General features: G+C 44.5%; 1 protein-coding gene across 1 annotated transcript; it reads left to right on the forward strand.

Moving 5' to 3' along the window:
- Window positions 1-10,801: 10,801 nt before the first annotated feature.
- Window positions 10,802-11,803, forward strand: LOC118654329 (melanoma-associated antigen 10-like; the record flags this gene model as incomplete). Its single annotated transcript, XM_036305663.1, has 1 exon — window positions 10,802-11,803. A coding segment is annotated over one exon (1,002 nt), but the record flags the coding sequence as incomplete, so codon positions are not given.
- Window positions 11,804-13,080: the final 1,277 nt, after the last annotated feature.

Consider the following 13,080-nt stretch of genomic DNA (forward strand, 5'->3'; position numbering starts at 1 on the left):
GAGAATGTGGGGCCAATGTTTTTTTTTTAATTGGCTGATTGCCTGTGGGGATGCACTTGGCGCTTTGAGCCTTAATGTCATCCCCATTAGAAATTCAGCTGCCTATACCATTTTATATCTGTCCCATGCTTGTACTAATAATGTTTGGGAAGATTTTAAACAATGAGATGACCAAAGTCATTGTCAGGCTCAAAATTAAAGAGTACTTTGTAAGTGGAAGGCACTTAGCTTGGATATAAAACATCATTCGCGAGAGAATGGATGATGATTTTGGTTGCCTTTGGTTACCTCTCTCCAACCTAAGAGGGTGGGATTCACCACATCTGAGTTTCGGTCTCTCTCTCTCTCAGAACACTGAACAGTAGATATATTCTCTCAACAAGTGTTTAAGTGCACAACACCATATTATTGACTAGGTACTTTGTCAAATAGCACATCTTTAGAAATTATCTTGTAGAACTGTAACTTTAAAAATATATATTTTTATTGATTTTAGAGAGAGAGAAAGGGAGAGGGAGATAGAGAAACATTGATATGAGAGACAGTGATTGGTTGCTTCCTGTATGCACCCCGACTGGGGATCTATCGAATTCACGATCTGGGTATGTGCCATGACCTGGAATCAAAATGGCAACCTTTCAGTGCACAGGACAACCAACGTTCAACCAACTGAGCCACATCAGCCAGGGAAAAAACTGTAACTTTATACTCATTGAGCAACAACTCCCCGTTTCCCCCTAACACCAATCCTGGCAACCACCATTTGACTTTCCTCTTTTATGAATTTGACTATTTTAGATTCCTCATATAAGTGGAATCATGTTGTATTTATCCTTCTGTAACTAGCTTATTTTACATAGCATGATGTCCTAAAGGTTCATCCATGTTGTCACAAATGACAGAATTTCCTTATTTTTTAAGGCTGGAACACATATATACATATACATATTTTCTTCTATTAATTCATTTGTTGGTGGACGTTGGCGTTATTTCCATATCATGGCTATTGTGACTAGTGCTTCTAAAAGTATTGAAGTGCGGGCATCTATTTGAGTTCCTAATTTCATTTCTTTTGGATAATGCCCAGAAGTGGGATTGCTAGTTCACACAGTAGTACTATCACAGATGTATGCATATTTCCAAACTCATCAAGATATGTATATTAAATGTGTAAAATTTTTATGTATCAATTATATCTCAATAAAGTTTTTAAAAAAGACTCTTCCTTCTCAACTTTTCTGCAGCCATAAAGAGCTGCCAACCTTACCTGTCCCCAAAGGCTGCTTTGACTTATTCCCCCACTCGGGGCCATCAAAGTACCTCCTGGCATTGTTGTTAACCTCAAGAGCACATGAAACTCATGGAGGAGGAAGGAAGGAGCCAGAGGCAATTATTACTACTGTACAGATAAAGAAATAGAGTTTAAGTGACTGATGCATGGTCACTTTGCAAGTCAGTGGCAGAGCTAGAATGAATATTAGTTTCTAACTTAAAGCTCAGAGCCATTTCCTCTCTCTAGTTACACTAAGGAGGTCTGTTAGTTCTCTGAAGAAGTGCTACTCAGAGTACTCATTGGTTATAAAATGAGAAGCTTGCTGCAGGATGTAAATCAATGCACTGCTTCACTCATTGAGAAAATCTTGCTAGGAAATAAATGCCAGTTGTATTAAACAGTGTGTTTAGTTTACATTTTGGCACAACTTCCATCAAGGATGGTTCTGGGAACCACACTGTGAATAGTACTGGCCTAGATGATCAGAACTATAAGTTCTGTAGAGGGAAGAGACCTTTTTTTGTCTTAATAAGCATAATAGCCACCATTAATGTATCTGAGTTTTCCTGGTGTCAGATATTGTGCCAAGCTATAAACATTCTCTACAATTTTTTAAGGTTGGCACTACTGTTACCACCTTTTTATACATGAGGAAACTGAAGTATGGAAAAGTTAAGTAGCTTTTCTATGGTCATACATTTTATCAGTGGTGGAGCTGAGTTTCTAACTCAGTCCACCTGACTTAAGAGAATACACTATTTCCACATTGTTTCATATCTCCCATGTCACTGTGGTATTCCAAGAGTGAAGTTTAAAAGTACTATACATTCTTTGTGGGGATACAAAATGATACACGCAGCCACTCTGGAAAATAGTTTGGCAAGTTTTTATAAAACTAAATATGTGACTACGATATGAACCATACATTCCTGGACATTTTTACAGAGAAATAAAAAACCTGTTTTCATCCAGAGCCTGAACATGAACATTCAGAACAGTTTCATTACAAACTACCAAAATTCACAATTAAAAAAATACCAGAAGCAATTCAGATGTCCTTCAATAGGGCAATGGTCAAACAAACTGTGGTACATATATGCCATGAAATACTACTCAGCAAAAAAAGACATGAACTATTAATATATACAAAAATGACCTGGATGAATCTGTAGAGAATATTCAGTGGTAAAAAGCCAATCCAAAATACTTACATACTGTACAAGCCAATTTATATAATATTCTTCAGATGACAACAGTATTTAAATGGAGAACAGATGAATGGTTAACAGGGGTTGGGGGGAGGGGGGGGGGTTAGAGAAAGGAGGAAAGAGGAAGTGGCCCTAAATGGACAACATGAGAGATTCTTGAAATGATGAAATTGTTCTATATCTCCAATACATCCATATCAAAATACCAGTTGTGATATTACAGTACTACAGTTTTATAGTATTACTAGAGGCCTGGTGCACAAAAATTTGTGCACTCGGGGGGGTGGGTGGGGTCCCTCAGTCCGGCCTGTGCCTTCTCGCAGTCTGGGACTCCTTGGGAGATAACGACCTGCTGGCTTAGACTTTCTCCCAGGTGGCAGAGGGCAGGCCTAATCCCTAGGTGCAGCCCCTGGTTGGGCTCAGAGCAGAGCCGATTGGGGAGTTGGGGCGCTGCCCCCTGTCATGCACAGAGAAGGGCAGATAGGGAGGTTGCGATGCCACCCTCAGTCACGCTCAGGGTAGGGCCGATTGGGGGGTTGGGGCACCACCCCCTGTCACGCACAGAGCAGGGCCGATCAGGGGGTTGGGGAGCTCACCCCTGTCATGCACAGAGCAGGGTCTATCAGGGGGTTGGGGAGCTCACCCCTGTCATGCACAGAGCAGGGCCCATCAGGGGGTTGAGGAGCTCCCCCCTGTCACTCACAGAGTAGGGCCAATAGGGGAGTTGGGGCACCGCCCCCTGTCACACACAGAGCAGGGCCCATCAGGGGTTTGGGGCGCCGCCACTGTCACACTCAGGGCAGGGCCGATGGGGAGGTTATGGCTCTACCCCGTCACACACAGAGCAGGGCCCGTGGGGTGGGGGTGTTGAGGCGCCACACCCTGTCACACACAGAGCCACAGGGTGATCAGGGGGTTGGGGAGCTCCCCCTTATCAGGCACAGAGCAGGGCTGATCAGGGGGTTGGGGCTCCTTCCCCTATCATGAACAGAGCAGGGTGGATAGGGAGGTTGTGGCCCCACCCCCTGTCACACACAGAGCCGCAGGGCGATCAGGGGGTTTGGGCGCTGCCCCCTGTCACGCTGATCCCTGTGCCAGGAGGCCTCTCGGCTCCACTGATCCGGTGCTGGGAGGCATATTACCCTGTTACTATATAAAATAGAGGCCTGGTGCATGGGTGGGGGCTGGCTGGTTTGCCCTGAAAGGTGTCCTGGATCAGGGTGGGGGTCCCCACTGGGGTGCCTGGCCAGTCTGGGTGAGGGGCTGAGGGCTGTTTTCAGGCTGGGACTGAAGCTCCCAACTGCTCCTTTTTTTCTTTTTTTTTTTTTTATTCTGGGCCAGCTTTAGCTCTGGCTCCAGCTCTGAGGCCTCTGCTGCTGAAAGCAGGTATCTGGTTTGTTTAGGTTCTATAATCGAAACTCTGTATCAACTCCAGCTCTGAGATCCCAGCCGGCTGTAAGCTGGTTTCTGGGGTTTTGTTTAGCTTCTATATTTGTTACAATGTTTCAAACTGCAAGCTCAGAGGCTGGCAAGGCAGGCATGGAACGTTGCAGTCCTCCATCACTGAAGCAAGCAAGCCTCATGTTCAGTTTAAGCTGCCTGGCTGCCGGCCGCCATCTTGGCTGGCAGTTAATTTGCATATCACCCTGATTAGCCAATGGGAAGGGTAGCAGTCATACGCCAATTACCATGTTTCTCTTTTATTAGATAGGATTACTATTAAGGGGAGCTGGCTAAAGGGAACAAGGCTCTCTTTGCATTATATCTTACCACTGCATGTGAGTCTACACTTATCTCAAAATTAAAAGTCTAATGATAAAACAATTAAAAACCGCCCTGGTCAAGTGGCTCATTTGGTTGGAGCATCGATGCATAAACCAAAAGTTTACAGGTTCAATTCCCAGGCAGGACACATAGCTAGGTTGCTGGGTCTATCCACACAGTCAGGGCACATACTAGTACTTAAGGCAACAGATTGATGTTTCTCTCTCTCTCTCCATCACTCCCTTCCTCTCTCTAAAATCAATAAAAATTTTATCCTTGGGTGAGGATTAATTTTTTTTAATTAAAACCTGAAACAATATATGCATGCCTATGTTCCTTGCAATGCTATTTACAATAGCCAAGATTTGGAAGCAGTCCAGCTGCCCACCATTATATGGATGGATTCAGAAAGTGTGGTAGATTTATACAATAGAATACTACTCAGCCATAAAAAGAAGGAAATCTTACCTTTATGGCAGTATGGATGGACCTAGAACAGGGGTGGTCAACTTTTTTGTGAGTGCTTGCCAAAACCAGCAAAATCTCTGACTCAAAATTCTTCTGCGTGCCAACCCTAATTTTTTGAGAACATGTTATGCCTACTTGATATCTCTTAAGGTGTACATATGTGAAGAACCTTGAAGAAATAATAAAATTCATTCGAGTGACAAAAACACAGTATATGATGATGAAAAATGCATTTATTTTTTAATGTATACATGTACACTGATAGTCCCAAAGAAAACTTTATGACTCCGTTTGATATTATCAGTGGGACTTTTGCTCCTGCATCACTGATGACAGAGGTTTTACATCAGGTTTATATTTCTTGACCTTCAGAGATATGCACGAGCTACTACTTTCATCCATCAGGCTACTCCTATTATGAGACTTAACAAAATTCATCACTGAGAACAAAGATTCACAAGCGTATGTGGATAAAAACATGGAGAGTAATGCTGTTGCAAAGTTTTTTGAACAGAAAAAAATTTTCTGGGGTTGAATGTTCCATAACTGCACTAGGAGTTTGTGGTTTCCTGGTCACCTTCACTATTCCAAGTCTTCAATAGTTCGTTTTCGACACTATTGAAATTGCTCTTCCCCTCTCTCGTCAATCCATGTCTATGGTCTTTAAGATAACTTGTTACGTAAAATTATTTATTTATGTAAGATGCACCTACATGGAATTTATCTGAAAAACAAAAAAGTTGATATTAAGAAAAAAATTGTAAATGGAAGATTATAGGAGAGGGTTTCACGTGCCAGCAAAAGTTATTGGCGTGCCATGTTTGGCACTCATGCCAGGGGTTGCCCACCCCTGACCTAGACGATATTAAACTAAGTGAAATAAGCCAATCAGAGAAAGACAACTACCATATGCTTTCACTTATGAAATCTAATGAACAAAATAAACAAAAACAAAACAAAATAGAAACAGACTGATAGATACAGAGAACAGACTGACAGCTCTCAGAGTAGAGGGAGCTTCAGGTGCTGAGTAGTGATTAAGAACAAAAAAAAAATTCCATATAGCCACAGACAACAATATGGTGGTTACCAGAGGGAAAGGGGGGAGGAGGAAGGTAGAAGAGGCTAAAGGGGAGATAGTTATTGAAGGTGAATACACAATACAATACAATATACAAATGATGTGTTGCAGAGGAGTACACTTGAAATCTAATTTTATTAACCAATATTATCCCAATAAATTTAATAAAAATTGTCTGCAAATTTTGCTTAGACTAGAAGTGAACCACTTATCAATTTTATTTTAATCATCACTATTGGTGTACCCTGTAGGTGTAAAATTTGGCTTCCACACTGTCAACATTTCTTGGGGGCCAGACTTCAGAGACTTCATATATAGTTCTGAAGTCTTTGGATTTGCTCTGAAGTTATTGGCTGCCCAAGTTATCATTTGAGGTGTTGAATTTTCTACATTATCTTGGTCTTTCTCTGGATCATTTTTATTCAGTTCCTCATTTGCCCTGTGATAATGGCCACATATTGTTGGCTTTATAGCTTTCTTAGGTTTTCTTGAAGGGGTAGGAATTTTTGGAAAGGCTCTTTTCCTTGAACTCACTTAAAGACATATTTTCACCCCCATGGATGTCTTTAGTACCTGGAAGGACAACAGAGTGAGTGCAGAAGGACATTGGTTTGTAGGGAAATGGCTGGGATGAAAGGGAAAAAAGTCTTCATGAGGAAAAGTATGGGTTGAGGATGGTATCTGCCAGGCAAGACCAGGGAGTCTTGGGGATATGCCACTAAAGAAGAGGAGGAGAATTTTGGATGTGGTCCTTTTATCCTGGACACTGGACCTGGGTTAACAGGGCTTCTTCCTCTTTTACCTTCTTTTGGTGAATAGGGTTGAATGTTCCATAACTGCACTAGGAGTTTGTGGTTTCCTGGTCACCTTTACTATGTCAAAATTTCTCAGGGCCCTACCCCAGGCCTCCTGAACATATGCTTTTCTCTAGGACAATGAAGGGGCACACCCCCTAGGCTTTAATTAATCAGGAAGCCTCTCCTCCAGCTAATGGTAGCTCTGGGAGAGAAACTTAGACATCATAAAGCACCATCTTGACACTTCCATGGGGAGTGGTGAGGAGGCCGAGATGCTTTGGTAAGAGAAAGGGGGCATTTCTTTAGCACTCCTAAGCCTTCTCAAACTTATTGACCCCATGTTCAATTCTGATGGGTCACGTGGTAGCGAGATGATGCTTCCTCCAAATGTTTCCCTAGGCCACCCATTTCAGAGGTTCATTGTTCTTTCTCATCCTTCACCATTAGCTAGTTTTCATAAGATTTACCTAAAATCTTTTCAAGGTAATGTGACTGTCTCTGTGGAGATGTGAATCATCCTGCTTCCCTAGTACAGGTTGCTCTTATGCACCTTGAAAACCATTCACTTCTTGGCTACTACCAGAGAAATTTTCCATCTCACCCCCCTTTTTCCACTGTCCATGTGGCTCTCTCCAGCTTTCTGTTTTCAAGGTTGAAATCATTGCCTTTAGGCTGTCTTTAATGAATAGAGTTGCTCAACTGGTTATCTTAGCTTTGTTTAAAATCTTGGGGGTGATCATAGTAGATACAGTATCTAGATTTGAGGTTTAACAGTATAAGGTGAATGAGGCAGGAATTTAAATTCCTAAAGTTGGGCTTCCTGTTTGTATGTTGAAAACTGCACCTCCCCCCCTCCATCCCCACTTCCTCAGGGAACTCAGGGAGTCAGACCCTTGGTCTGAGGATTGCAGACTCAGGTTCATAGAGGACAGGAGGCCCAGGCCTTGTCAAAGTATGGATCAGACGAAGGGCTAAAGGACCCTATGGAATTCATCTCAGCCCCTGCCATCAGGCTTTGGAATTGCTGGGTTTGGCACCGGATGTGATGAACACTGACTTCCTGCAGAGGACTCAGGGCAGTGAGGCCTTGATCTGAGGAGTTGGCCTTGGGTCAACAGAGGGAGGATCCCAGGACCTGCCAGGACTAAAGGTGAGGAACATGAGGGAGGCGGGAGGGAGCCTGGACCCTAGAACAGAATCATCCCACCCAGGGCAAGATGACGACACCAGGTGATTTCTGCATCCAGGTCTCAGAGACTTGGGGGCTTTGGTATAGGGAGTGGGACCTCAGATACTCAGAGTACTGGCCCAAGTCCTGCCAGAGTCAAAGTGAAGACCCCAAGGAAACACTAATAGGACTCTGGAAGCCACAACAGAGGGGATCCCACCAAAGCTCTCCCCCACTGTAAGCCCTGAGAGTCCCCAGGGTGGGATGACCAAACGCAGCATTTCCTGATGTCCACATCCTAGTCTGACAGACTCTGAGGATTCATTTTAAGGAACATGGTCTCAGGTTGGCAGAGGGAAGGCCCAGGACTTGCCACAGTCAACATGAAGATGTAGCTACCCTGGATCCCATAACAGAGGGGACTCCATAGAAGCCCACCCTTGCTGTCAGCCCTGGGAGTCCCCAGGGTGGGATGACCACATGCAGTGTTTCATGACTTCCACATATGTGTCTGAGAAATCCTGGGAACGTGGTATCAGGAAAAGGGCCCCAGGTCCACAGAGGGGAGGGCCCAGATCCTACTGGAATCAAGGTGAGAATGCAGAGAGAGGACAGAGGTACCCTGGACCCCAGAAGAGAATCAGACCTGGAAGGCCCAGAGGGCAGAATTACCATACACAGCGTGTCTTGACTTTTACATCCTAGTCTGAGAGATACTGGGGAATTGGTATAAAGAAAAGGGCCTAGCCCTAGCCAGTTTGGCTCAGTGGATAGAACATCCACCTGCAGACTGAAGGGTCTTGGGTTTGACTCTGGTCAAGAGCACTTACCTAGGTTGCAGGATCGATCCCTGGCCCTGGTTGGGGCTCAGGCAGGGGGCAGCCAATTGATGTGTCTCTCTCACATCAGTGTTTCTCTGTCTCTGTCTCTCCCCCTCCCTTCCACCCTCTCCCTAAAAATCAATGGAAAAATATCCTAAGGTGAAGTTTAACTAAAGAAATAAATTTAAAAAATGTAAAAATGTAAAAAGGGCCTAAAAAGAAGAAGAAGAAAAGGGCCTCAGGTTCACAGAGGGGATGCCCAGGTCCAGCAGGAAGTGAAAGTGTGGATGTAGAGGGAGGATTAAGGCACCTTGGAACACTCACTCCTAGGAGCCCACGGTGGGGGAGGACCACAGTTTCCTGACTTTCCCTTTGGTGTCTGAGATGTTTTGGAAACTTCGTGTAAGGAAAAAAAAAACAGGGCCTCTGGATGGCAGTGGGAGGACCTAGGTTATACCAGGACAGAAAGGGAGAATGGAGGGAACCTGGACTCTGGAGTAGAGTAAGCCTGGGATGCCTCAGTGCAGGATGACCACAGGGGAATTTCTTAACTTCTGCATCTTGGTCTAAGCAAGATTGAGGGTTTGGTATGACCAGAAGACCTCAGGTCAGCAGAGGAGGGGCCAATGTCCTGCTGCGAGTCAAGGTGAGAACACAGAGGGAGAACTATGGGACTCTGGACCCCAGAACAAAGGGGATTCCACAGAAAGTCCCCTGCTGTCAATCCAAGGCCACTTCAGCTGGGGTGGGGGAAGGGCTGAGAATGTGATGTTTCATGACTTCCTGCTTGAGCATCTGAGAAAGGAGAGGTTTAACCATAGAGGGCTGTACTCAGGGAGGCAGAGGGAGGAGGCCCAGGCCTTTTGAGGAGTCATGGTAAGGATTGTGAGAGAAGACTGAGTGAACCCACAAGAGAATGTACAAAAGCCTAGCCCTCCCTGTCCCTTTTGTCAGCCATGAGAGGACCTGAAGTGGTGTGGCTGCATTAGGTGGCCTGTCATTTTCATCTTTGGTCTCACATAAAGGTGAGACCTTTGTTTAAGGAGAGTGGCCTCAAGTAAACAGAGACCTGCCAGGCATCAAGGTGAGGACTGAGTAGACCCTACATCCCAGGACAGATGTACTCCATGGTATTTGGCCACCCTTTCTGTTCCCCTTGAAGCCCTGGGCAGGTGTGGCTAGATACAGGGCCCCCTCACTTCATTCTGTTCAGTTTCAGAGGTATGGGATCTTGTTCAGAGAGTTATGTCTCAGTCCAGCAGAGGGGTGGACCCCAGAAATAAGTTGAGGACCCTAAGTGAGCACAGAAGGGACCAGTGCTTCAGAACAAAGGGTGCCTCAGAGTCCAGCTTACTTCTCCTATGAGCACTGGAGTCCCAGGACTGTGTTTGCAGTCTGTACCCTGAGATGCTACCTCATTTCCTCTTACAGGGCTCCAGGAACTGGGAGGTAAAGGCACATGACCTCAGGTCACAGAGCAGAGGAGGTGCAGGTGGTGCCAGCAGTCAAGGTGAGTTGCATGACCTTAATGTGTCCCCTGAGACTCCCCATCTCAAAACAGGGGGAACCCCACAGCACCCAACCCCGCCTTACTCCATTGTTAGCCCCAGAATCTTGGGAGTGCTGGCTGCACCCTGAGGAGCCATCTTACTTCCTCATTCGGGATATCTTAAGGGGCAGACTGCCCAGGAGGAGAGATCCCCAAGAGGCCCAAAAGCATCCCTAAAGAGACCTGAAAGTCACCTTTGTCAGAGTTTCCAAAGGTGTGTTTCTCAACAGATTCACTCACATGTCCTCTTTCCCTCAGGTCTGTGTGGATTTCATCGCCCGCCTCCTGTTTATATTACTGCCAACAGGAGTCATCATGCTTCCTACTCCAAAGTGTTGGTACTGCATGCCTGAGGAAGGCCTTCAGTCCCAAAGTGAGGCACAGGGCCTCTTGCGTGGACAGATTCTTGAAACTAAGGAGGAAGAAGCCTCCTTAGACAGGGGAAGAAGTGTCTCCTTCCCCTCCAACTCCTGCTTTCCCTCTCCCTCCTCCTCTTCTTTCTCCTCTTCCTCTTCCTCCTTTTCCTCTTCCTCCTCTTCTTCCTCCTCCTCTTCTTCCTCCTCCTCTTCATCCTGTACTTCCTGTTGCTGCTCCTGCTCTTCTTCCTCTTCTTCCTCATGCTCCTGCACTTCCTCCTCCTCTTCCTCCTCCTCCTCCTCTTCATCTTCCTCCTCCTCTTCATCTTCCTCCTCTTCTTCATCTTCCTCCTCTTCCTCCTCCTCCTCTTCCTCCTCTTCTTCCCCCCATTCCTGCAATCCTCAGACAACAGGAATCATGAAGGTACATGATGCTGCTGCTAGGGCACCATGTCCCCTCCAGCTTCCTCAGAGAGCCTACTTCTCTCCCACTGTCACTCCATCAATCAAATCATATCAGGGTTCCAGTAGCCAGGAAAAGGAGGGGCCAAGCACTTCGCAGGCTCTGCTAGACACTGGGTCTTTGCTTAGAGATGCCATTGAAGATAAGGTGGCTGATCTGGTGGGGTTCCTGCTCCTCAAATATAAAACAAAGGAACCAATCACAAAAGAGGAAGTGTTACGTAGTGTCATCAAAGAGTACAAGGATCACTTCCCTATGATCTTTGACCAAGTATCAGAGTGCATGCAGCTGGTCTTTGGCATTGATGTGAAGGAAGTGGATCCTACCAGCCACACCTATGTCCTGGTCAACACCTTGGGCCTCACCTGCAATGGGATGTTGAATGATGAGCAGAGCGTGCCCAAGACTGGCCTCTTGATAAATATTCTGGGTGTGATCTTCATGAATGGCAACTGTGCTCCTGAGGAGGTCATCTGGAAAATGCTGAGTGTTATGGGGGTGTATGATGGGAGGGAGCACTTCATCTATGGGGAGCCCAGGGAGCTCCTCACCAGAGTTTGGGTGCAGGAACAGTACTTGGAGTACCGGCAGGTCCCCAAAAGTGATCCTGCACAGTATGAGTTCCTGTGGGGTCCCAGGGCCCATGTTGAAACCACCAAGTTGAAAGTCTTGGAGTTTTTGACCCAGATCAATGATACTATCCCCATGGCCTTCCCTCACTGCTATGAAGAGGCTTTGAAAGATGAGGAAGAGAGATCCCAGGGCAGAGTTATTGTCAGTGAGAATGGGGCAGCTAGGACCAGGGTCTGGGCCTATTCTAGAGCCACATCCATCAGCTTCTCTTGCCCTAAGTGAAATCTGAGGCAGATTTTTCACTCTGATTTTGAAGTGAGCAGTCAAAATGTTCTAAGTAATGGATAAGCTGAATAGGGATTGGGGAGATTTAGTATATGACATCTTCGTGTTCCTGTTCTATAAGGGTGGTTTGGAAATATTTTGTTTTTGGAATTTTTCTGATGTTGTTCTTATTAATGGAAAGTGTAATTAACTCAAAGTTCTAAGTTTATAAAAAACATTGGTCACAAATGTGTTGCAGTTTATCCAGTTTAAGAAGTGAGTGTTTTGCTTATTTTGTATTTATAGTCATTTACTACTGTTGTCTTTTAACTTTCATACTAGCTTTATAAGTGATTAATCTACTACCTTTACTGTATATTTACCTTTACCACTGAGATTTATACTTTCGTATGTTTTCTTATCACTAATGAGCACAATTTCTTTTCAGTTTAAAAGAAGTCCTTTTAATATTTCTTGTAAGGCCAGTTTAGTGGTAATGGACTCCTTTAGCTTTTGCTTATATTGAAAACATGATCTCTCCACAAATTCTGAATAACTTTTCTGGGAAGAGTATTCAGGGTTGAATCTTTCAGCACTTTGAATATATTGTGTCACTCCCTTCTGGCCTGCAAAATTTCTGCTGAAAAATCTGCTGGTAGTCTTATGGGACTGGGTGGGGGTTCATTTGTATATAGTAAGTTGTTTTTCTCTTGCTGCTTTTAAGATTTTCTGCATTTTAGTATTTTGTAAAACAAATTGGGAAACCTTCCATCTTATTTTGTGATCTGGAACAAGATAGTATGGCTTTGAAAAAAAGTTTCCTTGGAAATTTGAAAAAAGTAGTAAAATTGATGGGGTAAAGAAATACAGGAAAAGTTTTAAAATATTAATGCTGGCCTTCCCTTATCTGTTTTATCATATTGTTCTATAAATTTAAAAGATGTATACCTGGATATGTGTGGCTTATTTAAAAATGTAGGAGAAATTAAATATGATTAAATAAGACCCCTGCTCATTGGTTCATTTCTTCTACAATCATTAATTAAACATCGGCTCTCAGGAAGGCCTTGTGTTAGTAGTGGGGACACTAGTATAAGCAGGACACACCCACCCATAGAATGATAGTCTAGAAACCACAGACATATAAGGAAGGGGGTGAAGAGTCCCATAAGACCTATAGAACAATTAAAAGAAAGGGAGAAGTTGTGGGGCTCTAGGGAAGAGCACTCAAGTGTAAATAGCCAAAACCAGGACATTTGGGGCTTTGGGGAACTGTGATTCCCTCTGTGGGAGTT

The sequence above is a fragment of the Myotis myotis genome, unplaced genomic scaffold, assembly GCF_014108235.1.
Source record: "Myotis myotis isolate mMyoMyo1 unplaced genomic scaffold, mMyoMyo1.p scaffold_m19_p_4, whole genome shotgun sequence".
Taxonomy (NCBI): Eukaryota; Metazoa; Chordata; class Mammalia; order Chiroptera; family Vespertilionidae; genus Myotis; species Myotis myotis.